Source organism: Strongylocentrotus purpuratus, unplaced genomic scaffold (assembly GCF_000002235.5).
Source record: "Strongylocentrotus purpuratus isolate Spur 01 unplaced genomic scaffold, Spur_5.0 spur5_scaffold_17, whole genome shotgun sequence".
NCBI classification, from domain to species: domain Eukaryota; kingdom Metazoa; phylum Echinodermata; class Echinoidea; order Camarodonta; family Strongylocentrotidae; genus Strongylocentrotus; species Strongylocentrotus purpuratus.
The window spans coordinates 27,873,974-27,901,388 of record NW_022145602.1 but is presented as its reverse complement, the minus strand read 5'-3'; the positions used below and the strand labels follow the sequence as shown (position 1 = coordinate 27,901,388).

Genomic DNA, 27,415 nt, shown 5'->3' with positions numbered 1-27,415 from the left:
CACGCGCTAGCGTTCGCGAAACCGACCCAAAGTTCTCCTCATGCTTCGCTTTTGTGTGCACACACATGAATACTGCGGTCCACGATTGGCCCCGATTTGGCGACAGGAAAGACACGTAGTCACGTCATGCACACCCTCCTTAAAGTAATAGTACATTTAATTTGTAGTTCTTATAGCAAAATATAGTGGCAACTTAAAGGGATCTGGTAACTTTGTCTCAGATTCTTAAACAAAATTCTGGATTTAGCTCATGTTGCAATGATAATTATAAAGCTTGAGGTCAGTCAGGAGCCCTATGACTTTCACAAGCCGATCGCCTGTCTGATGATCAAGATATTTATGATTGGAATTACAAATTTTTCATAACACTACAGTCTATTGGGGAAAACGAGTATGGTAAAACCGGTCACTCAAAGAATTTTACTTTTTCGAGGCATTTCTTGATCATTTTGAAGCGGGATTTGTTTTGGGCTTCAATATTACACCATATCACAGACACTGATAACACGTAGGGCCGTGTATCTCAGATTTAACATTGTTAAACGATCCCTTTACGATCTACCCAGTATGCAAAAAGCACAGTTTTTGAAAACCATAAACAAAGTCATACAATCGGTAAATATGACGAAGCACACATCTATGAAACTTAAAACTTACTGTAAATTACTGTAGACTTTAAGTCAAAGAATAATCTGACACATCACTCCTATCCACAACTAAATCGACAATTTTAAACATAATACAAAAAATAATAATTTGGGAAAACTGCATATCATATCAAAATATAGAGCTAACTTCTAAGGCATTTTAGTCATATGCTTCAAAACTCTGAAGTCGATTAAACTTGTACATGAATTTTGAGGATTACTTCTTTTTAGGACACAATCCAATTGCTTGGTGCTTTTGCTTGGCTCACTAAGACATACATGTAAAGCTTTGTGGACACAGTTACCAAATAAACAAACAAAGTACCAGTAGCCGGTAGGATGCGGCCGTCATTGTTGGTCAAACAAACTTTTACAATCTTCATTATTAAAGCTGAATCAACTCAATTCTCGTTCATCTGCTTACTTTTTTTTTGTCATGAATTGAACTCTCTTTTTTCTCGTTATCCTTTCCCTCTCCCTCTCTTCCACTTTTCACTCTTTATTTCTTCTTTCTTCTCGATTCACTGACAAACTGATTATCACCATTTTATAACTTACAATCTTTTTTTTTTTCTTTTCCTTCATACTTTAAGTTATTACTGAATTTTTAATTCAACTGTTTTTAATGCATTTTTATATAATACAATGTGAGCAATGTACTTTAACTTATTACTGAATTTTTAAATCTACTGTTTTTAATGCATTTTTATATGATACATTGTAAGCCAATTATTGTTAGTCTTTGGACTTTTATTTGTAATAAAACCGAAATTGATTTTTTTTAAATTTTATAAACAGTTTTTGAACATCAAGTAAAGCCTGGCTGGAATTCTCCAAAGGGAGTGGAGATTGTGCGTATATACCTGTAAGCGGAATAATATTAGTATTATTATAATGAAAATCATAAGGGGTGTACCTTCTACGTTGAATCCAAATCTGTTGTAGCCTCTCCTGTCGTATCCTCTCCTATCGTATCCTTCAAAGTCATACATATTATAGATGTAGATCTCTCTAGGATCGGCCTGACCAAAGCGGTTACGCCCACTGATGTCATATCCAAATCTAAAAGAGAGAAGAGAAAAGAGAGAGTCATGACGGTCTAGTAACAATGTTTCTATCTGTCTCATGTGAAACAAACGGGTTTCATCATTCAATGGAAAATTGAAACTTAAAGCCCCTCTGCACTAGTTTGGCCAGGAGGGATTAGACCTGCCTGCATGGTCACTGACAGGTGTTTATCTCCTCAACTCAGCTCTCAATTAACATAGGAAAAAGGGGACCATGGGGGATCAAAGGTCACCGCTTAGGCAATGTTTGCTATATAGAGGGAAAAGTAGCTACCGGTACAAGTAGTTCAGACAGGCTTTAAAGGTATATGTTTGTGGGATGAGATATGAAATCTGTCTCAAAAATGTTGCTTGGCAAGATTGGCCATAGCAACAAAGAAAGGGTGACGAGCCGAAAGACACATATTGAGATACATATACATTACAGCAATATGTTCCTATTTTCACGAAGTGACGGTAGTAAGGAAAATCTGCACGCAAATTGTATGCGATTTTCATTCACTGCCGTCACTTCGTGAAAATAGGGACGAATACTGACTTTATCTATTTCATTAACACACTACATGTACCAGAGTGTTGGCTCAGTCAGTAGAGCGTCCGCCTCACAACCGGGAGGTCGTGGGTTCGAACCCCAGCCGCGTCATACCAAAAGACGTTAAAAGATGGGAGTTATTGCTACCTTGTTTGGCGTTCAACAATAAGGGATAGAGCAACGTCGATCTGGCGCTGCTCACGATCAATTGGGCAAAAAGAATTTCCGTTTCGCTTTAATAAAATTTGGAGTGGACTATTAGGCTATTATCATTATTATTATTATTATTATTATTTCGATTCAAATCAAAGCAGAAAAATGAGTACTGCATTTGCTGAGCTTCCAAATTTGATGTTAAATCATTTTACCATATATTTTAGCATATATAACTTTCAATACCATATGAATTTTAAGTGGTAAATTTTAAAAGATGAATTTTCATAATATTGATTTCCGGAGAATCATCAGTCATCATCAATTTCCTAACATTAAGAGGTTTTGGGGTCGAGTGGTTTAAATACTTGATTGTAGAAACAAAAGTTTGCTGGTTTGAACCTGTGGCATGTGGTACTAGTGTCCTTTGGCAAGATATTAAATTGAATATGTCACTCTCCACCAACGTGTTAAATGGGTTAGGTAGGAAGGAATTCCTTGAATGCTGCAAGCACCAAAATCGTAGCCTAGCACTGCTGAGGTTATTAGGAGCCCCTTGAGCATGTTGCATGGTGGACCATATCCGGACACCTACCCCCTGGACATCCACCCCCTAGGGCAACCACCCTCTAGGACGACTATCCCTGGGACAACTAACCCCTAGGATAGTTGTAGTTGTCCTAGGGGGTAGTTGACTGGGGTGGTTATCCAGGGGGTAGATGTCCAGGGGGTAGGTGTCCTAGAACCATGGTGGATATCAGTAAAAAGTTATATACAATATTCTTATCATTATCATTATTATTATAATTATTATTGGTCTTAGTGTCATAAAAATAGCTTTGTAGATGGAGTTACCTGTCAAAACCAAATCTGTCAAATCCATTCCTGTCAAAGCCCTCGGCATCGTACCCCTGGTCATCGAACAGCAAGCCTGTGTTGTTGCAAGGATGTCCGAAGCCCTGGAGGGCATAGGTCACACAGAGCTGTGCTTCTGAACTGATGACATCCATCGGCCGCATACCGAAGGGAACCATCGGGACCTCTCGAGCCTGCACAGGGTAGCCGTTGGTGTTCCCATTCATCTGCTGCCAGCGCCAGAAAAGCATGTCGAGGTAAGACTGGAGAGCGAAGAAGATGGGGTCGTACGGAGCCGCGGAGGATGCGATGTGGCCTCCGATGTAGCTGTAGACGTGTCCGATGATGGCTTGGAGGCAGGCCTCGAAGGTGGCAAAGTCAGGGCTGGACATGGCCTGGGCGACGTCGATCTTGGACGGAAGGTGGGCATTGGATTGGAACTGCCTGGCAAGGCAGGGCTCCCACTGGCCCCGAGAGCGGAAGGGATGGTCTGGCACGCAGCTCCCTGGCCCGACACCATCACCACCAAAGTAATTGGGTTGCCATACCATAGCATGAGACAGATTACCCACATCTGTTGTAAAGTCGTAGTAAGGGAGAGCAACTCTGCAGTCGATTTCCTGAAAAATGTCAGATCAAAAGGATTTCTTTATGGCACTTGTCTACTTTTCTCTAAATTCCTCTTGATCCATCTGTCTCTTTCTCCAAAATCATCTTTAAAGATAAAGACCAGTTATGGTCATGTGATTGCATTGTGAAAGAAACGATGCGGAATCTATCAGAAAAAGTTGACCATCTAGCATATAAGTATTGGTGTGTACTGCAAGGTTCTGGAATCATCAAAATGATAAGAAATTTGGCCCAGTCTTTGTAAAGTTACAAGCACTGTACACAGAAAGATGTATATGGGACTACGCGACATGTGCGGTACACGTGTGCTTATCTATCAGGTCCAAATAGATATAATAATTTACCAAATATATCAATATTAGTCAAAACATATTCTTTCACATGATTGGTAATAAGAGCTTCTATTTCATTTTTCGAGAGGGGGACGTTACCAAAACTGGTCTTTACCTTTAAGGGATGCTTGAACTAGGAACCATCCTACCTGTACCTAAGTAACACAGTCTCCTTTGCCTTGTGATCAATCGATTGAATAAGTTGAGCCCCAGAATGGTTCTAGATACCTGAACCTCTTCTGTGCTGCAACGGCAAAATTATCCACAGTATGTGAAATCTGAACAACTTATGTGGATCAAGGAGGACTACAGCATATACTTAGTTGAAGTCTTGAACATTCTTTGTAATCTTTACAAGATTATGTTGCTATCAAAAGATGGAGAGCCATGACCACCATTGTGCGGAACAAATTAACAGGGCACCTACATGTATAATCATAATAATAAAAACGGTGCTTATAAAGCGCTTACCACCGAAGTCTCTAAGCGCTATAACAAACAAAATACAAAGATAAACAATTACATATTAAACAAAACAAAAAGAAAATGAAAATAAACCTACAAATTACCATAATTAAGCATCTAACAAAAACCCAAGATGACCTTTAACCTTTCTTCATTGACCCTTGACTCACCTGCAGCATACGTTCCACCTCCCGGAGGAAGGTCCTGTGCCAGACCAGGAAAGAAGCCTGACTGTGGGCCTCCATCACATGCTTCATGTAGAGGTCCCTCATGTGGGCCCAGCGGGACTCTGGTCCAGAGGACTGGAGCTGACGGATGGCAGATTGGAACAGGTCCATCTCTAACCGGGTCATATCACGGATCTCCTTCCTCGTTGTCAAGTTCTCACACCTGATTGAAAGATAGGATCCCCAAATTATGATTCCAGGGGGGTGTTTCACAAAGATCCTATTAAGTAGAACTTATCTTTTAGTTGGACTGAACTATTATGGAAAGCCGTTAGCATCCTTGAAAATATTTTGTTAAAGTTATTTTAAAAGGCATAAAATGTTGATTCAAATCATTCATATTTTATATTATCATGGGAGATTTCATGTTCTTGATGTGGAATTTTTGCAAAGTCTTAAATACTTGAAATTTTGCATTTGAATATATTTCATTATAAGGCTACAAATGGCTCTCCATAATATTTAAGTCCAACTTAGAGTTAAGTTTGACTTAGAATCTTTGTGAAACACACCCTAGGACAACTATATGTACCCTCTGGAGGACATGTAATCTCTCCCAAACATCTTTCTGCTGGCAAAAAAACCCAGGACAATGCCCTCCCCCACCCTTGAAGAAAACTAGTCACCAAGACCCCTCCCCCCCTGAAAGTAACCCCTGTATAAATAACACCTACATCATTTGACAGAGTTGAATAGTTGTCTTGCCCGTAGATGTCCAGGGGTAATCGCCCTAGTAGTAGTTGTCTTGGAGTAGATGTCCAAGGGATAGTTGTCCAGGGGGGCATCGTGCTGACATTTATTGTCCTAGTATGGTAATTGTTTTGAAGGTAGTTCTCTAAGGGGTCATGCCTGCATTCTGGGGGTCGTAGCCCAATGAAACATTGTTTGATCCTCAGAAACACTTTGCCCGGGATAATATCACACTAAGTATTGAATAGGCATACATCAAGAGAAAATGGTTGATCCCTAATCCAAGATGTTGGTACTATTGCCATCATAAAATTAAGAGTAAACATAAAATCAGTTAATGTATACGCCCAAAAGACAATTTACCACATCAATTCTCATGGCTCACTAAAACTAACTTGCCAGAATGTGTTGAGGGCTTATTACCTGCACTGTACCCGGCCTCCTGTGAGACACTGGCAGGACTGAAACAAACTTACCAGAATGTGTCGAGGGTTTATTACCTGCACTGTACCCGGCCTCCAGTAAGACACTGGCAGGACTGGCAGCCACTCCTGAAGTTCTCCCCAGCATATGCTGCATATTCCCCTGCAACCATGCACCTATCTCCAGGAATGTCACAGGTCACATTGGCGCACGACATTCCTGGATGGAAGGCGGTGACCTCTAACCTTTGCTCCCTAGAGTTCAAGGGTTGGGCCGCTGTGGTCTGGTCACGGCAGTTACTCATTGTTGTTTCCTGTAGAAGGAAATAGAAATAGGTTCAAATAATGGCCATGTGGTTTCCTATCAAATAATTAAATCTAATGCCATACACAGTCTCTCCTGCATGCCACACTTTGTGTTTTAATGTAGAACGTATACAGTTTAATGATGGCTTTAGTTGATGGCTACAGGAACGTGGTTTCTTTTTCAATAAAACAAAATTAAACTAAATGCAAATGTACATACAAATCATTAAACAAATAATCTACATTTAATATAACTGAAATATCTCTTTTGGTAGTGTTTTCAAAACAAGAAGAAGATTAGAATGTACTTTCTTTAATATTGTGCTACTACTATATTTTTTGAGTCTAGAAAATAAATGAAAAAAACTTAACATTTAAAATTCATTAGTTCGAAGCCAGTTTCCACTTTTTTTACCCGGTGGGAGGTTCCTAATAATATACCTCTTTAATATTCGATTGGATTCATGGAACTTTAGGTTTTTAGGTCTGTTTTAAGGGACAATCCATCTTTAACAAGACATTAGACACTGTAAACTCACCATACATGTGAATCCTGTTGGAGTCATAGCGCCACCGCCTTGGTTCTCAAGGCTGCGTCGACAGCAGGCTCCCATCATGCATTGCTCCTGGCAATCCCTCTCGGATCTAAAGTTGTTGTTATTCCCATCACATCCTACAAAATAAAGTGTAGAAAAAGATATAGGTGGGATATTATTTACCTCTTTTTTTAAAGGTGAAGATGATTTACATGTAGAAGTTAAGAGCAAAAATACTGTAAGCATTAAGTTGAAAAGCATTTTGTTCATTATCTGTTGGACCCTGTGATGAAAGCTAAAAATTAAAGTTAATTAAATAAATGCTAGATGAAAGTGGCATGTATTGTTCAATCCTTTCTAGACATTTCGTTTCCTAAAGCATCTCCAGAAGTTCTCCTTTAAAGTTTAATTAATGCAAAGGAACATGTATCACAGATACCAATTGTATTTTATACATTTTCAGGTTCCAGATGGGTAAAAATACAAAAGAAACTTCCCCTGTATAACTGTCAACTTACAGTATTTTTGTTTCAAGATAAAGTTGAGTTCTTGTCATGCGATTGCATTGTGAAAGAAACGTTGTGGAATAGATCAGAAAAGGTTGATCATCTAGCATAAGTATTGGTGTGAACTGCAAGGTTCTGGAATCATCAAAATGATGAGAAATTTGACTAAGTCTTGGTAAAGTAATAAGCACTGTACACATAAAGATGTATAAGGGACTACACGAACATGTGGCATATTTTTATGATGTTGCATGACGTATTTAAAATATTCAGGCATTTGAAGAGCCATGCTTTTCAGGGAACATTTATTATCTGATGTTCTTCCACATTTGCATAATAACAATGATAACGCTCACAAATTATGTTTCACCTCTTCCAGAACTCAACCTTCTCTTTAAACTCTATTAATGATATCAGTACCTGTATATTCAAACTGTTCACATCGCATGCTGTTGTAGTTATAGAAGTATCTGATCAGGCCCACAGCATCGCAGTTACCATATGCCAGAGGCAAGGCACACACGTTAATCTTGTGCTCGCACCGCTGTCCCGTGCAGGTCGGAGGGCAGATGCAGACGAAAGTTCCGACCGAGGGAAGGGTTTGACAGGTGCCTCCATTTTGACAGGGGTTGATGGCACAGGGTTCGCGACACTGCTGGCGCTCCATGTCAACTCGGCAAACAGATTCTCCATTCTGTTGAATAAATGGTAGACAGATCAGACTCAAAATATATATAATATTGGCATCTCATCATTCCGAGGCGCGACAATATCAGCATAAAACTATGTGCTTGCATCCTTGCTTGCATCCTTGCTTGCATCCTTGCTTGCAGGCCTTATGTTCGTAATGCAATGCTGTGGCCTCCCGTCCTGCGCGTTCCTTCTCTCCTGCACATATATTGCACACATTGCACAAAGCAAGCACATAATCCTCGTACGTACCGCTACGGTACTCGGCCAGCTGTATGTGGTGCGATGGGCTGCCTAAACTTTGTGTATACTTTAAAGATAAAGTTGAGTTCCAGTAATGCGATTGCATTGTGAAAGAAAAGGTGTGGAATGGATCAGAAAAAGTTGATCATGTAGCATGCAAGTAGTCATCAAAGTCATAATAAATTTGACCCAGTCTTGGTAAAGAAACAAGCACTGTACACAGAAAGATGTATATGGGACTACACAAATGGTGTCGGGGCTGCTAACCTTGATTTCCTTATCTATCTATGCTCATTACTCGAACATATCTGTACGCTAAAATATAAGCTCATACAGTATTGCATTCTTCTAATCCTACAGACTTTAGTACAAGAGCCACCTAGGAAAATAAGGGCTGATTGCTTTACCTGGCAGTTGCATGCTGTACATGGATCAGGAAACCATGAATCACCATCCCTGTACTGCTGGCCTTCATGAAAGCAAGGAGAGAGGTTACCGGTGTCAGGGCTCCTACAATCGCACCTCTCCCGCTCAATCAATCTCTGGTCCAGAAATGACACCTGTAATGAGGGAAACGAGGGGAAAAATTCATACAATGATAAAACAAAAAATGAATACGACCATTAGATGAACTACCGGTAACATTCTTGATATCGTTGGTCATGTAAGGGACAGGGTAGCTTTAACTTACTTATGTACCACCATTTAAAGCCCCTCTGCACTACTTAATCTACTTGCGCCCTCTATATAGCAAACAATGCCTAATCGGTGCCTGTTGGTTCCCCATGATCCCCCTTTCCGTATGTTAATTGAGAGCTGATTTGATGAGATTACCACCTGTCAGTGACCTTGCAGGGAGGTCTAATCCCGTGGCCAAACTAGTATAGATGGGCTTTAATAATCTCATCAGTCAAACTTTCATAACTTTCCCATGATTTGTGCAACTTCTCTCTAATTCCCACCAACTTATTTATATCTAACCTCTCTTTCATACCAGGATCAGACTTTCCCCCTGTCCACACACAACATTTTCCGTGACTAATCATGATTAGCTATACCGTTTCGCGATAGTGATACCGTTTCGCGATATTTTTACGACCAAAATTGTAGGTGTGGACGCTCACTAACGATACGTCGTATAACGAAACTAGTCTAACGAAACGCAGGTTTGGGCATCGTTTCGAACTGAAACTCGATAAAGAATCACGCCTAATCACGGAAAATGTTGTGTGTGGACAGGGGGAGTGTAACTAGTGTAACTAACTGGGCGGGGCTTAACGTGACCTCGAGCGAAATGAGACCAGACCTCTTATCACTATCGCGAAACTCTATAAAGAATCACGGAAAATGTTGTGTGTGGACAGGGGGCATTTTATACAATGATTCTTTAGTGACGACGTTTCTTGTGTGTGGACATCCTGGAATTTATACGATGATTCTTTATACGACGTATCGTTATAGAGTTTCGGGATAAATTGTTTTGTGTGTGGACACGCTGTAACTTTGATTAAAGTGGAAATTTTGCACTGCTGTAGTATCAAAGTATAGAAACCTCAGCCATTTCCCACTCCCACTCCTGACAAAAACCCCAGGGTTTAAAAATGATGATTATTCTTAGAAATCATTTCCCAACCATAAGACCACGCCTCAGGAAAACACACTTAATCAATCTAAATACAATCATTGCCATTGATACCTGAGGATTGAAGAAAAAAATGTAGTATTTGATCATTCATTTCTAGACAGGTGTAGCAAATAACCTTGCTGGGAATACTTTAAGCACCTCGCTTTCAATCTAAAGAAATCTACAAGATATTTCCTGAATTCTGTGCGCAGGATACTATTCTTGAAGCCCCTGGAAATTTGCAGGAGATCATTTAAAGGACAGATGAGATCCCCTGACAGGTTTGTAAGGTCTTATAGCTTTAAGCTGTTCCAATCAACTCAAGGAAGTTATCAATTATAGTTTTTGTTTACTCACAGTTACACATGCATTGTTCAAGTCCAGGTACCTACATGTATAGAGTGGTGAAGTGTGACGTCATCAAAAATCAATTTTTAGAATTTCTCAATTTTTTCTTCATATTCCGAAAGAACATCAAAAATAATGTCCAAATGTCGAGAACCAATTGAATATGTTAAGTATTGGCTGAGATATGACCATCTGAATGAATATATGTCCTATGGGAACTCAGTGTTATATGCTCTGGCTCCTTTAGGATATAACACTGAGTTCCTATGGGGAGTATATTTATTCAGATGGTCATATCTCAGCCAATACTTAACATATTTAATTGGTTCTCGACATTTGGACATTATTTTTGATGTTCTTTCGGAATATGAAGAAAAAAAATTGAGAAATTCTAAAAATAGATTTTTATGACGTCACAGCTTCGGTACTCTATATGCAAATCTGATTATAAAGGTATGGGCATCTAGTGAATGAAAGTGTGAGTGGGTGGTGCTTTACAGCAATGAAATTGGTTATTTGATTACTATAAAACTCTCAAATCAATATAATACTAATGATAATGATAATTACTTTGTTTTACCAGAGAAGCATCATCACCATCAATGCTATTCTACCTAAAGGCCCTACAATTATTATTAACCCCAGCAATTGCAATTGCAAGGTACCCATTAATATTTACATGTAGGTGGAGAGTGGCAAATGTGGATGTGCGTCTTGTCATGAGACCTTAGTGTTGGGCTGGGATTTGAACCCCAAACTCTTGCTTGGATTGAGAGTCAAGTGAATACACCACTATACCAATAGTCCACTCTTTGACTACATGAATGTATTCACCGCTTCACAATAAACAGTATTACATGGGAACAGCATTTTATTTGTATTTGTATTTGTTTATTCTTTTTATGTTATGTTGTGAATATAAACATATATATATATATTTCCTTTTTGGGGAGGGGAGGGGGGGTAGTTTTTACAAGTAGGTCTGGGATAATATTCACAGATTGGGGAGGGGGCATAAGTTTCAACAATTCTAAGAAGGACACAAATAGCATGGATGGGGGCAGGATTGAGGGGAGAGGGGAAGAGGGAGAAAGAGGGGTATTGAGTACAAATCTGTGCACACTCTGCTACAGGTATGTATCAAAGGTATACTAGATTTTCTGATTTGGTATGGTCGAGGGAAAAATAACTATGCCCCAAAAGTACCTACCCCCCCCCCCTTGGGAACCACTAGTTGTGTTATCTTTTTGTTCTCATCATCTAAATTCGAGTCTCATCATTAACAAAATTATTGATATTCCCTCTCTACTGACCTGTGCTTTAAGCATGTCCACCATAATGGTCATGCCTCTGATCGATGCCTCCAAACGTTGGATACGGTCAGACTCTCCTTGCGTCAGAGCTGCGGCCGCTGCAGGACCGTCGTTCTGCTGAGGCTCTGAAAGAGAACGAAAAAGACTTCAATACCTGTACCTCACTCACGCTGCCTAATTAACTCAGAACCAACCCAGTTTGTCTTTAGTCTGGGCCAGTCTCGTCAGTGTGACGGTCTCTGGTATTAGGTTATACTTATCATGCCAATCAACACATTGCAGTATCTACATTTTTTAGAGCTCCACAGTTCCTAACAAAATACATCGGAGCAGTGACAGATTCGGTAAGCTCCAAACGAGCTCTTAATTACTATCAAAAAGTGCTCTGAAGAACGTTTGAGGGGCTCTAGGCCTGCATACAGTCAAACCTGCTTTAGTGACCACCTGTCTACAAAGGCCACATTTGTTGTTTCCCTTGAAAATGGTTTCTCATTGAATCATGTACTAACGGAACCTAGCTGTCTACAAAGACCACCTGTCTTCAAAGGCCACTTTTTATGTTTCCCTTTAGCGGTCGCTATAGACAGGTTTGACAGTGTACAGAGTTGCAATTAATCCAAATCATTCGCAAACCCGATAAATCGAATAAAAGCTCCTCTGGAAAAAAAAAATCTTCAGTTTGCCGAAGGATTTCTTCATTGTCCGCATGCATGCTGTGAGTCAATGTACTGTGTAAATATAATTGTATATCTTTATTCAAAAAATGTAAAAAGCCGGTTTTAATCTCTCAGCAAATATTGATATATCAGTGTGCTCTCAAGCTAATAACAAAATGAATCAATTATCAAAGAGCATTAAAAGTTCAAAATGATGATCTCCCTCTAGACAAACTTTTTTGAAGCAATTGAAAAGCTTTGAGGCAATCTACTGTATCAGCTTTTGAAGTAGTCTAAAGCAAATAGAACATGTAAATGCACCATTACAGTGCAAGAAATGTTTTAAAAGACAACTTTTTTACTTGGGTTTTACAGGTAATTAAAGCACAGTCTCATAAAGGTTATTCGTCATAGATTGGCATGATTTTCATTTCATGGATGGATCTACCGCTGAGGGAAGATTATCCATTGAAAGGTCATTCTCAAACACCTGTTCTATCAAATCACACAGTCATATCGCCTGTTTGGAGCCAGAAGGGTGTTAACTCATATACTTTAACACAGAGTTAATGCCCTTCTGGCTCTGAACAGATGATATGTAGCCTACACTGTACAAGCAGATGTACAGGTGTTCAGGTATAGGCAATACAGGTGTCTGACTTGATGTTCTGATGTCGGAGGCATGAATCATATTTTCAAATTTAATTTCTATCACTCGATGTGAACATGGCAGTCATAAAATTGTTTTTTTTAACTGCATTCATCAATGTACTTGAACTTCATGTAGTGCAATGTAAATATACAGTGTAGATGTTTTTATACCGTTCTCTGATTCCAACTACCATGAGCATTTTGTTTGTATGTTTTTCTATAGGTTTTTTCTGCATGTCTGTTTTGTTTTGTTGGTCCAAACTTTTCAGTTATGACAAATCATTTTCACATGACACTTTTTCTATGGTTGCCTTCCAAATTGGCATTAAAAGAATTAAAAAGCTTGCAAATTATTTGTCACCTTTCCCAGAACACAACCTTCTCTTGAAGCAAGAGTAACTTCTTGCTTCAAGTAAATGTAGCCAGGCTAGGGATAAAGCAAATCAACTTCTTTTTTCTTTTTTTTCTCTCTTTCTCTCTCTCTCTCCCTCTCTCTGTCTCTGTCTCTCTCTCTCTCTCTCTCTCTCTCACTCTCTCTCTCTCTCCCTCTCTTCTGAATGTGTTTTGTCAAGTGGTTATTAACAGCCTAATAGCAAGCAATAAAAAACATCAAATTAGCTGCAATAAAAACATCAAATTAGCTGGCAAGAAAAACATGGACAAGTTTTTAGGTGGGTCAGGATCTGAACTCCTACAATGGATGCTCTGTTAAGATTTCAAAATAACCACTTTCTCCAAGAAGTTTGGTGTTTACTCAAAGAAGTTGATTTTTAAAGAAAATAATGCCCAAGGGTATGACAACTTCTTTTTCCAAGACTGTGCACTACATGAACTTGTACTTAAGCTTAAAGGAAAATCCAACCTAAAAACATCAGAGAAGCAGACTTGTGAAAGTGTTTGTTTCAACACAAAACACCTAAAATATCAATTTTGTTATTGAAAAATGTATAATTAATCATGATTTAACAGCCTTTTGGCACTCCTAAAAAAACTTGACATACAAATGTACACGAAACACATGTGTATATTAGGTATCTTAGCAGAATAAAGAGTAATAGAGCCACAACATTGGGGTGTGCAGCTGGTATATATAGGTTAGAATTTATTTTACCTAGACTTTCAATGAGATATATGTAAAAGTAGAATTTTCAATTAATGAACATCACAAGCTATACCTCTTGCATTCTCAATGCATCTTTTTGTGCCACTATATTTCACTAAGCTACAGTCAAACCTGTCTATAGCATCTGCCCAAGGGAAACACAAAAAGTGGTCTTTGTAGACAGGTTCATTAGTACATATTTCGATGAGAAACCATTTTCAAGAAAAACACAAAAAGTGGTCTTTGTAGACAGGTTCAAGTTCATTTATTTCCATTTCTCGTATAAAAATACATTTAATAATACATTATACATATAAGCAAATATATGGAGGAGCCAGCAGAGGCCATTGGCCTTTCAAAGGCTGGGCTCCAGTGTCCTCAGATAATAATACAAAGTACAGAGAAAAAAAAGAAAAAAAACAATGGGTAGTAAGTAAATAAGGTTCATTAGTACATGTTTCAATGAGATACCATTTTCAAGGAAACAAAAAATGTGGTCCAAGTAGACAAGTGGTTACTAAAGCAGGTATGACTGTATATACGCATGACTCCTTACCTATGACTAGCGTTTCTCTACTCCTTAATTCAGCAAGCTGGGGCTGGTCATTCAAAAAGACGTCCCCATTCCCGGCAGCAACTAACAAGAAAAACATAAAATATATAATTAAGATATAACAATCACTTATGAATATTATGTTATGTCTCATAGAGACCAAAACCATAAACATGTCATGTACAGGTCAATACAGATATAGTATGTTTGATATTAACCCTTGCACAATAATAATTGTAATAATAATAATAATGGCCACTTAAATATAATAGCCGAGCCAACAAAGCAGCTAGCGCTAATGTGTATCTAGTAAAGTACCTATCTACACCTGAGTGAAGAGTGGCAAATGAAGATTAATGTCTTGCCAAACGACATTACTAGTGCCGGGATGGGATTCAAACCCTGTAACTTGTGATCTACAGTTCAGTGACTCACCACTAAACCACAACATCTCAATTACAATCACATTGTAACACTGCAGTGAAAGCTAAATAGATTACATTACGAATGGTCCTATTCAAATAGGAACTTCAAGTATATATTTTGCTCAAAAAACTTGACAAATGTACTATAAGCGAGGCTGCAAGAGAGAGAAGGAGGGCAAAGTTTTAACCCATCAACATCCAACATGTATCAGAAGAATATGTTAACATGGTACCAACGTAGTTTTAAACTTTAAGTAGATGCTAAACCTCAAGTTATATGCAAAAATCCACTAACAGTGGAGAGAGTTCACACAGGACCGAAACAACAAGTAGTCAAAGTTTTCAAGAAGACAGGAAAGCATTCATTTTAACTTTGAGTAAACTGATGTTCTGTAATCACAAGTGTGTCTGTCCGCATGGTCCCTAACTACAAGATTACTTTGAAGTTTAAAACCGCATACAGGCTGTTACTGAACATCATGAGAGAGATTAAAAATGCAGAATGAAGGAGCTGCTTTGTTCAAGAAAATCTATTGCACATATTGCCACAGATACGGTGAAAGTGGTCCTAGCAATTTAATTCAGTCGCTTCACAGTTTCCATTTCATCCTCCTTACCGTAAATTGTTAAATTGCTGTATCTTCCATAATTTGTAAATAACACGAGCAAATACGACATAAATTTCAATGTAATACATGTTTTGTATGATCTCATGTGAAATATGTATTCTTAAAGGTAATACCCAGTTTTGGTACGGGGTCATAAATTTGGTTCAAATGAACATATTGGAAGCATATGCAATCCTACAATATTCAGTGATCGTTGTCACGGTTGAAATGGAGTCAAAGTTATTGAATTGTAAATAATAAACTCTTTATGTTGTAACTTGTATAGCTCCCTCTCAAGGTCAAGATATCAATTAAGCTGTAAAACAGTGGTTCTTGACTGAAATCGACCGATTAGCTACATGTATTCCCGTTTCTAAATTATATATCACAACTACATATTCTGAGATTTTCATGGTCGCAGCTACCATTGTTCGGCCGTAGGCGCTATTTGAAATTTATCAAAATTTACCGGGAGCACCAGTAAATTTTTATATTCAATTTTTCTTGAAAGCAGAAGTGTTTTAGGGGCTAAAGTTTCTAGTGCTTATAATACATCCACGGGGGCATCCAAATATATCAAAATTGTAAAGAATCACCATCCACCCAATTTTCAAAATTTCCCAAAACTTTGTATTACCTTTAAGACATTGTAAATATGCTCAATTCAGTCTTTGGCTGCGATGAATTGTACTTAATTAAGACCATTATTGAATTTAAATGCACCCTGCCCTATTTCCTTGCAGTTAGTGTAAGTCATGCCTTTGCCAAATGAGAAGGCTGAAATTAGACCATTACCCTATATATTACGTGCAGTAGGGTGGTTGTTTTTCCTTTTGTATGAAAAGGGTAAACCTGCCTACAGATATACATGTACCTCTATTCTCTGATATTCATGACTCTAAATATAAAGTCGAGCACTGTAAGTAAATTTATGGGAAAAGTTGATTTATAAGAACTGATATTCACTGTCAGGTTTTGGAATCATCAAACCAATAGGAATATGGTTCAGTCTTGGGGAAAGTCACATGCAATGCAAACAGAAATGGGTATATATATGAGACTACACACAAATTTTGTATGAAAGTTTGGTCCAAACACATCAGTTTTTCTTCATCACACTCTGAAAAAGAAGGCATTTAAACACCTATCCTCTTCAGTGGACATTTCTAAATGTACTATGGTCCTCTTCTAGAATGACATACGATGAGTTGAGAATTAAGCTTATAAGTTATTTTTAACCTTCCCCAAGACCCAATCTTGTCTTTAAGCCTACCTGTAGTCCCATCAATACAGGTGGGAGACATGTTACGCACATGGAATCACTTATGTTCTCACAGCTCACCTACATGGAATATCTTTAACTTCACTGAACAAAGACTTGTCTGTTCTGCTCCGAAAAATATTTAGACAGATGGAAAAGAGGAAGACAATTTTGCTACCAAGTACATGTAGGTTCAAACTGAGAGATTAACTGTCACTCCTATTGCCAAGTTGATTTCAAAGCAGGAAAAGGGGAAACAGTTGAGAGAAAGTTCAAGAAAACTGATAAAGAAAACAGAAATGTTTTTTTCTTCTATTTTCACCTTCTTCCTTTTGTTCTTCTTTTTATGTCAGTTAAGTGTATCTTTCTACCGTTCATATCAAATACTTTGGTGGGCTTCTAATTATCAAGCTTATGCTTACTTAAAAAGAACCAGCATTTGACTTCATTCTGGAAGAGTATTGCATCTGCTTTAATTACACAGTTACTTTTGAAGATTGTTGTATTTTATGTATGTGTTAATGCACCTTTTGATCTTTTGACATGCAAACAAAATAATAAGAACAAATAAATTTAAAGATTGCTTCTGATGGTAGCTACAATTTTAGCCTTATTCATACTGTTGTACGAACTTGTACCAAGTCATGTGAAATATTTTTTCCCCCCTGTTTAAACTTTTGAAAGCCAGAATGCCATTATAGACTCTACATGTATGTGCAAGTGTGTAAAAGTATTAAGTTACTTAACACCCTTCTGGCTCCAAAGTCCAAAAAGATAATTTATAATGACAATATGGGATCCATATTACGTCTGCTGAACAAATTGAATTTCATCTTAAACCTTCTAGTCGTTTTCTTACATTCTTTCTAAGCCAAATCAATAGACAATTAAACTACTTTTGCAACCATGTCAAACTTTTGAACAGCACCTTTAAATTCAAGTGAATTCTACAATCAAGTGTGCCTGTAAAGACTACGTGTAAAATAGTTTAAAGCCAAGGCTCTTTCTTTGGCAGAGGGTACTTTTAATCTATAATCAATCAAGTCTGAGATTCAAGACTACACATGTCAAAGTATTTGAAATCAAGGCTCTTTCTTCAATTCTTTGGTAGATACCACATTCTCTAATCGAGTCTGAGAGTCGAGACTACATATCAAATAGTTCTTTGATGTATATAATCAAATTCTCTAATCACATATGTCTGAGATTCAAGACTAAAAGTGTTTGCAGTCAAGGCTCTTTCTTTGGCTGGATACCTGTACTTTATAATAAATTTGAAAGTTCCCTAATCATGTCTGAGAGTCAATACAACATAAAAAGTATTGAAGCCACAGCTCTTTCTTTATGATTAAATTTCCTAATGAAGTCTGAGAGTCAAGACTACACATAAAAGTGTTTGAAGTCAAGGTTGTTTCTTTGGAGGATATATCACTGTCATCCAAACCAATGGCAGGAGTTACATCCTCACTGATTCAATCTGATCACCAGAAACAGATATGCCAACAGAGATTTATTCAATTCTGATTCTATTGTATTGCTGGTGATTATGATTAGAATTAACTATGGACCCGAGGTTACAAGAGGCATTAGCTCGAGATTGCCAAATAGCCCGCTATTTCTGATTTGGGAAATAATCCCGAAGTTACAAATCGCGTCTTCATCAGCTCGAGATTCGACCTCGAAAACTTGAAACTCGATCGTGAGAAATTAGCTCAAGATATTTTGCTATAAAGCGTTCATGCATAGTGCGAGTCTTCGGGCTGGTGAAAACGCACCGGACAAATAGCGGGATATTTTGCAAAGTATCCCAAGATATCTTGGAATGATTATCCTAAACAAATATCACGCTAATTGCAACTTCGGAATGATGAAGACAAAAACTAACTGGATAATTTGCAATCAGGATAGTTGAAATAGCTGGATATTTGGCAATCTCAAGCTGATGAAAACAGGCCTAAGGTGTACTGTACATATGGGGGTCTTTATGTAGGCCTATACAATTCAATATAACAGTACACTACATGTTGGCTTACACATCTTTGCAAAGTTTAAAGGACAAAAAATCAGAATAGCTTCATCTACTTGATGGTCGAGGTTGCAAAGGAGAGAAGAGCTGCTAAAATGTATTATTAGGAAGGGGAAAAAAGATAGAATTATGATATGCTAGCTCTCATAATGGGAAGAATTCTGGACACAAAAAAAATAATACCATCAAACTCAATCTTTTACCAACCTTTCTTTTTACATTTAATCGAAATCAATATACCACTGGCAGACTTTCCCTTCGTCTCTGAACGAAAGGTAACAAGTGGGTTGAATGAGGGTCAGCAAAACAAGGTAGAAAATGGTGGAATATATTGGTGGAATATATTGGGGGAAAATTGAAAAATGTTGAAAACATACATGTACATCAGATTAATGTACATGTAAGCAATCATAAGAGAAGAGAAGCATGAGTCCTTTGAAAGCTTTTACAAAGTTTTGACAAACTTAAGATGGGGCTTTCGCTCTCAAAAATAGACTTCACTTCAGATACAAAAATATCTCTTGTGGACAAAAGTAGATTTTACACAAAAAATACATCAAAAGATTAGTAATAAGATATTCTTAAGAGAGGAAGAGAGAATGAACAAATACCCACCACTTTCTTGCGAGCATGTCCAAGGCTTGTCGGTCAACGCTAAGGGATAGAGCATCAGCTCCTGCATCCAGCCCTGTGGGGAGCATAACCAGAATCAGATGGGTAACTCATGAATCACCATGGCAACAAAGATGGTTGTCATTTACCCCGGCCCTTTTTAGCAGCATCAAGAAATATGGGGAACAGACAGCGATTGATTGGAGGACACAACTCTTTATAAGACGGGGCCTTGAACTGCTATATTGTTTGGTACATGTAAGTGCATGTTCCACAGATAATGTATGGGTAACATAAGTCTTCTAAAGGTCAACCAAAGCAGGGAAGACTTGAAGTTCATTAATAAAAATTTATTTGCTTTGCATCTTTGGGCAATAATGGAACCAAACGAATAGATTTAGCAATAAAGTGCTTTGACTTTTAATAGAAAAAGAAGAAGAAACAAAATGAAACTCACATTGAACTTATTCCTTCCTAAGGGACCTTGCGCAATTGACACTGCTGCATCATCTTGAAGGTCAAAGTTCACGACCCCTTCAAGGGTGACATCTACAGAGGATTTGCACTCGGTGTAAAGGGTCAACTGATCACCATCGATGACGAGAAGGGTGTGCGCAAACCGCTCGGAATCGATCAAGGGCGTCGGAAGCACCGTCTGTAAGAGGCTATCAGATTCTCGTGTGCGATACCTGATGCGCATTTCACCGGTCCGCGTGATGGAGGTGAGTGTGAACAGCACCCCACCTTTCTGTGAACTGATGGAGAACAGCATCCCGGAGGTCTGTTCAGACTGCCGCGCGAGGAAGTGCACACTAAACGCATGGCTCTGCATGATCTGGTTCCGCAAGGGGGCGATCTGGTGCGGTGGGATGGTGATGAGGTCTGTTTTGGGGCGTATCCGCCAGATGATGGATTGGGAGAGTGGTCCTTGCTCTTGGGTTATTCCTTTGGTATAGTTTCCACTCGTGAAAACTTCTAGCAAGTCAATACCTAAAAGAGAAAAAGGGAGATATTCTATATATTAAGTTTAAGTTACCAAATCAATACTGTTTATGTTCTCCACAAATGACCCTGCATATTCTTTCTCTCTCTCTTTCTCTCTCCCTCTTTTTTTTTTCTCTCTCTCTCTCTCATATACATGTAACATGAACAATTTTAAAATGGCATTACATTAATTTTCCGATCAAAATTGTAAAAGAATATACATTTTCCACCTTTTTTAATTACACCAATTTAAATTTGTGAAAAAGATATTTGTAGGAACTTATGATTTAAAATATGTTCATCAATAACTGAAACAAGTTGAACACTTTAAATCTGTTATCATAATTGAAAACATATACGTACATATACATATATGGAATGGAAAGCAATTTAGATTCAAATCTCAAAGTTAGCTCTTAAAAAATACTGTCTGACAAAGGGGAGTTCTGGTGATTAGACTTCACACAGCCATCTCTGCAGGTTAAACAAAATCCTTAAAATACAAAATATTAATATTTACACTATTTTTTAAAAGAGAAGAAAAAAACAGAAGTAATAGGCAAGTGCATAGAAAGCTGGTGTATTGTATGGAGTACACTGTATACATGTACAACACTTTTGTTAGATGAAACCAATCTCCAAAAGCTGCATGCAACAAATTGGCAAACTTGTACATGTGTTAATTATTCATCCCCATTGTAAATTTGATGTTTTTGTGTGTATTGCAAGAATGTAAGGTGGACTGGTTGAATTAGGCCTTTCATGAATACTTTTAGACGTAAGCTTTAATATGTCACATCCTCAAGGAACATAATTCGGAACAATTCAACTTTTCACATACTTCAACAAATTACTGAACTTGGTTTGTGTATAAACATCAATAATTTAGTTCTGTACTTTTCCAATCGCAAAATTGACCATCAGCACTCCCGTACTCATCACCATCATTTATTTTGAGGTTTTACCGTGACTAAAATCAACCTCTAGAAGGAATGCCTTTAAGAGTATCTGACATTTGTCAATGAACTAATGATGACCAATACAGCGGCATTCACAGTTACTTACTGTATGCGTTGAAAGGAAGTTCAAAATTGGTCATAATTGGGCTCCATGGCGAGGAAAATTTGCGCAAAAATAAATCACAGTTGGATGTCATTATTCACTTTGACTACTGCGATTCTCAACCACAAACCTTCTTATTCATACTTATCATTCATGGCTATTATAAAATAGTGAGTCTGAATAGAAAATGATAAAAAAATTGGTTGAATAGTTACATAATTTTGTTCAAATTCACTTTGTTATCTCAATCAAAAGGTTGACAATTGAATCTACATTTGTAGTATGCAAACAAACTCAATTTTTTTCTTTTCTTTTTTTTTTTTTTTTTTTTTTTTTTGGGGGGGGGGGGGGGTAAATTTGACTACTAAAAATGATTAATTGTAAAAAGGTACTTGATTCTGTCATATCATGTCCTTGCTTGACTTTCAATACATACACATTCATTCCTAAAATCTCATGTCATCATTAAAAACAGAACTTCCAGCTTTCTCAAATAACCCAGAAAAATAATCAGCGGTAACCCAACGTCCCTCAAAATGAAATAATTTTTACCAGAGCATTTGAGACGAATCGAGAGGGGAGGGAAATTCTTAATATCCTGAACCGGCACAAACAACTACCGCCCTTACATCCAGTGAACAAGTGCAAAGTACTTCAGGATCAAATTTAGAGATTTTTTCAGTCTATAGGGCAACCCTTAGTTTGAAGACACAAACCCTTGTCAGTCATGCATGAAAGTGTCTGTAGAATGAGACTAAACAGCTCTGCACTTCTGTGCACTTGACAATGCCAGAAACTGACAGATCTAGGCTCTGTTCAAGGCTTTAGGAGAGTCTGTACTTGCAGACTATGTTCTGGTGATGGTGCATAAAAATACTGAAGAGAAAAAATATGTATCCATATGTACAGTACATGTGCCTGTGAATAATTTAGCTCTGCAGTGCTACATGTAGATAAAGAATGCTAAAGAGCTTGGAGTACAAAGAAAACAAATAACAAATACACGAGATATTGTGCAAAGCTGTGAGCAGATTTAGCTTCACTGTGAGCTAGGGCTACAAAGTGAATAACAGGAAATTCTGAGAAACAAGCTTGTGGAAGCTTGAAAAAAATCCTACAAATACTTTTTCTAAATAGAGTTATCACTCTATGCATTGACATTCTAAACAAAAGTTTTACAAATGCACAACAATGAGGTTTAAAAGGTAGTCATTACCGGTATGTGAACAAAATTATTGATTACACTTTTACAGTCAAGCTCTTAAAATCCCCCTAGAATATTATTCTGGCCTGTGTGTTTAAAATTACCTTTAAAGGCCAATTGTACTAGTTTGGCTAGGAGGGATTAGACCACCCAGGGAGGTCACTGTCAGGTGGCTATCTCATCAACTCAGCTCTCCATTAACATCAGAAAAAGAGGATCATGGGGGACCAACAGGTATCGATTATGCATTGTTTTCTATATAGAGGGAGCAAGTAGATACAAGTAGTACAGTGGGGCTTTAAATGACTCTAACACAGAGTGTCTATTGTCTCCCCAAGATATGACATTTCCATCTACATTTACATATTCATATGTGGTGTCTGCCTGTATTGGGAGTAAATATCAACTTTAATATTTATCAACATAACTGTTTTTTCTTTTCTTTTAACCACTTGATCAATTCAGAGTCAACCTAAAAAGAAAATTCAGCCAAAGTGGGCTAAAATCCTTCAAAAGTACTTCAAAATCATGACCCAAATGTTGTTAATGAGCTTGTTATGACTGTGACATATCCACTCATCTATTCATGGAAGTTGTCTGCCAGTATACATCCCTCAGACACTTCCCATGCTTCCTGCCTATGCGTTTCCACCGGACGTCCAGTCCGAATAGTTGATCTCTGAATAACTCACTTTGACAATTGAGAAGTTATAAACTATGTACATCTGAAGTTTAATAGAGAGACCTTTTCTAATTCTATAGCCAGGTTTGTGCAATCCTAACACATGGTGGTTCAACCAAAGACCATACATTTAGCAGGAAACATGGTTTGATTAAACAATTTTATATGCAGTACATATATATTGTAGGCCTTTATGTGTACATGTGTACATTACCTGAAGAGTTAAAGGTGAAGACCAGTTTTGGAAACGCCCCCCTCTCAAAAATTACAGGAGTCCAAGATACATTATAGTGAACATATTGTGACGTGTATGTGTTCACCCTATGTTTTAACTTTGTTTTCTTGTATTTTACTGCCCCCCTTTCCCTCTCCACTTCTTTTGCTGTCCCACCCAACTCCCCCCCCCCCCCACCCCCACCCCCTCTCACTCCCTCTCTCTCTCTCTCTCTCTCTCTCTCTCTCTCTCTCTCTCTCCTCTCTCACTTTGAAACATGTATCTAATAAATTTTCTGTGAAGTTTATTCTACTGTTCCTTAAAAAGTGTATTTCTTTTACTTCTACTTTTATTTTCCTTCTTCATCTCAGAAATGTTGATCAAAGTCAACAGTAATGTTCAATAGAAATGGAAAATGGATAGCAATTCATCATTCAGAGCACCTTGCACATGTATGTACATGCATTTCTTTCTCAAAGAACATCAAACTGTGCTCATCGATTTAAAAGAATAGTGATTTTGAACAGATTGCACACATTTTAACTTTGCAGCTTTGTATGTACAGTACCTGTACATGAAGAATAACAATTTTCTGGAAATTGCTCACAGCTAGCAAGCAGACACAAGTCATCACACCACTTTTTAGTTCTGATGATAAATATTAAGAAAATACATTCCAGTCATGAATTTCTTTACACCAAAATTTCAAACCTGGTCCATTGTGTCTCTGTCACATACAGCAATTACCAGGGCTGCATAGCCTGGGTTACTGTCAAATTTTAGAACCAGCAATTGAAGAATGTTGGATCAAACATACAAAAATGAGGAAGACAAATTTCATTGACTATTCCCTCCCTCAAAGTGCAAGAAATGGTTCATTCTGTCAAAGACATCACTTATCAGGGCTGGGCTCTTTTCTTGAGGCCAATCACCCATTCAAACTGAATGTTTTTCTTCTACCCAATTGCTTGACACCTGATAGAAATGGGTGATGTTTTCTTTCAAAACTCAAACACTTCCGCTGATCCCAAATTGACATTTTTCAAGAGAGAGATGTTTGACTGAAGTTGACTTTTGTTGTAGTTGTTGTTATAACAACATTATGGTGCCAATGTAAATACCAAGTTTGTTGTACCTTCATTATTCCACCCCCCCCCCCCCCCCTCCCATGTACAATGCACTAAGGCCTGACTTCATCAGACCGAAGTTGCTATAATTTAGCCAGCTAATGTGCGTTTTCATCAGCCTCCAGATGCAATTAGCAGGTTATTTGGTAAAGAAAATATCCTGAGAAATCTTGGTCTTGTTTCCCTAAAACCAGCTATTTTCCAAATAGCAGGCTATTTGGGCCTGTTTGTGAAAAGCATATCGAGCTCCTGGAAAATACCGAGTCTGAAAATAGCGGGTTATTTTGCAACTTCGGTCTGATAAAAACAGGCCTAAGGTACCTACTGAAGTTTACTATGAAGGCTATGCTAATATCAACATGAGTCACTCTAAAAAGGAAATAAATGAAGGGATAATGAATGGAAGAAAAGAGAGAGAAGAGCTGGATAAACATGCCATCATGAAATATAAGTTAATGGGAAAAAAGTAGAAAACTTTGGAAATCAAAAAGAGAAAAGTCATAAGGCTAAGGAGAAATGAGCAGAATGTAAAGTAACTTGTGAAGAAACAGGTGAACTCTAACATACATGTAAGGACTTTCTGCATAAAATGTATGATCCAGAAATCCAATTTAACAGAAGCAACTTTGATAAGATTTTGCAAAATAATCTAACATACAAATGAAGAAGTTCATTAGTTCATAAAAAAGACAAATGTCCTATAAAGAGAAATTAATAAAATATGGAATTACTGCAGAAGAAACCGCGGAACGCTAACAGGAAGACTTTCTGTACGTGAAACAGAAATCCAACAGTTTTTGTAAAATAATACAATCTACTTTTGAAGAAGTTCAAGAGTTCTAGAAGAATATTGGGGGGGGGGGGCTTGGGGTTCTTGCATACATGTACAGTTTTCTTGACAAGTCTTGCTTAAATTAATTCATAATCAAGAACAAATTTGGGGGGACTTTAAGACATTGGTGTGTGGGGGGGGGGTTGTTTGCAGGGGCACAAAGAGGCCTGGTGAGCTGTAGAGTAACATACATGTAGTGTCTGAAATCTCTGTACTTTAGCAGTACAGCAACCAGACAGAGCTAGACTCATTACATGTTTAAGAGTCTGTGCATCAAGACTAGAAAGGCTCCAAGCACCCCCCCCCCCCCCCCTCTCTCTCTCTCTCTCTCTCTCTCTCTAGAACCACTTACCTACTACAATACTTCATCTTGTACATTATTGTAGGCTGCAGTGAAAAGGTGTACATGACTTGTACAAGCAGCAATCATGCAGTTTACTCAAACTGATGCAACTTTATCCGCAACTAAAGAGATTGTTATCACTATCTGGCATCTGTGCACCTGTAGACCTTCGTTTACTGTAAAATGATCACCAATTTACTCTACACAGGATGACCCGGGCCCACATGTCAGAATTTATTCCCATTGTATGTCCATCCTGTATATGTAGGTCAACATGATTGTAACTTATTTTTGTTCACCTTTACTTCTAAACTCAAATGTGTGTTCTTATCTGAGCAGCCCCCCCCCCCCCCCTCCAACAAAAAGGATTATTTGTTTCCACTTTTCACAAAGCCACTGGCTGTACTGCATGGTTGTCGGCTGTACAGGTTAAAATTTAAAATTTCAATTGTCTATCATTCCCTGAGTATTATATATCTTTCTCTCTCTCTCTCTCTCTCTATACATTTCTCTTTCTCTCTCTCTTGATCTCTCTCCCTTTATTTTTTTCTGAATAGCAATTATACAATTTTTAATTGTTCTTGCTAAGAAAAGATGTTACTTGACAAGAGAATGCACTTACTTCTTTTACCTCATCCTTACTTTTACTTGCATGTCATATGTACGTTTGATTATTTATATTTTCTTCCATTTCATCTCTCTCGAGTCTTGTACATGTACATACACTTTCATCCTTTCTGAGACCTTTTAAGTTATATCTTTTCATTCACACCCATTTGCATCCAATAATTTTAATTATCAACATGAGAATGGAAGTAAAAATGCTGTATTTTCCAGCCTTTCATATTTTGTTTGGTTTGGTTTAGTAGTTGCAAGGTGCATCTCCTAATTCTTACTCTTTATAATATTATAGATCTCTCACTGACTAGTCTCAAGCTCTTGATCCATACAGTCAGAGGCAATTCAATTCAGCTCAGAGCACTGTCACCCACCGTTTTATAAAATATGATTACATACAATATACATTTCATGAACAATAGAAACTAAAATGAATGACATTACCTTCAAAACCAGATACCGCTTCGCTCTGTGCATGTTTAGCCATGATTGACAGTTCACCGAAAATCACAAGCACGACCACAACGAAAGCGCCCGCTGAGCCACGGGGCCATCTACCGCTACGCGACACCATGTTCCCGCTGTAATCCGATCCCCGAAACTTCTTTTTGTGTCACCAAAGAGTCAAGTGCGAGTAATTCCGATAAAAGAATCCGTCAGTGTTTGCATCAAGTTACATTCTTCCGTAGAATGATATCTAAGGAATCATTCTGGAGGATCCCCGACGCCTAGAACTTGAGAAATCGACTCTTTAGACGCGAATTTGTCACGTCTAATTTTCGATACTCCAGATTTTCTTGACGATCGCCGTCTGCTGTACAGATTGCTGTCATAACCTGCAAGTGACCTAAAACTTTTTGTGTACACAT

At 37.9% G+C, this 27,415-nt stretch overlaps 1 protein-coding gene across 1 annotated transcript in view; it reads right to left on the bottom strand.

Annotated features, from left to right (window-relative positions):
• LOC587640 (kielin/chordin-like protein) overlaps window positions 1-27,120 on the bottom strand; it is a 49,337-nt gene extending 22,217 nt beyond the window's left edge. Inside the window, exons 1-12 of the mRNA XM_787355.5 lie at window positions 26,991-27,120; window positions 19,938-20,470; window positions 19,484-19,556; window positions 14,552-14,632; window positions 11,587-11,711; window positions 8,709-8,861; window positions 7,789-8,062; window positions 6,866-6,999; window positions 6,099-6,334; window positions 4,852-5,071; window positions 3,255-3,874; window positions 1,564-1,709 (exon numbers count right to left, since the gene is read on the bottom strand). Of these exons, the coding sequence (XP_792448.4) occupies window positions 1,564-1,709; window positions 3,255-3,874; window positions 4,852-5,071; window positions 6,099-6,334; window positions 6,866-6,999; window positions 7,789-8,062; window positions 8,709-8,861; window positions 11,587-11,711; window positions 14,552-14,632; window positions 19,484-19,556; window positions 19,938-20,470; window positions 26,991-27,120 (2,725 nt within the window). The remainder of the gene's footprint in view (window positions 1-1,563; window positions 1,710-3,254; window positions 3,875-4,851; window positions 5,072-6,098; window positions 6,335-6,865; window positions 7,000-7,788; window positions 8,063-8,708; window positions 8,862-11,586; window positions 11,712-14,551; window positions 14,633-19,483; window positions 19,557-19,937; window positions 20,471-26,990) is intronic.
• Window positions 27,121-27,415: the final 295 nt, after the last annotated feature.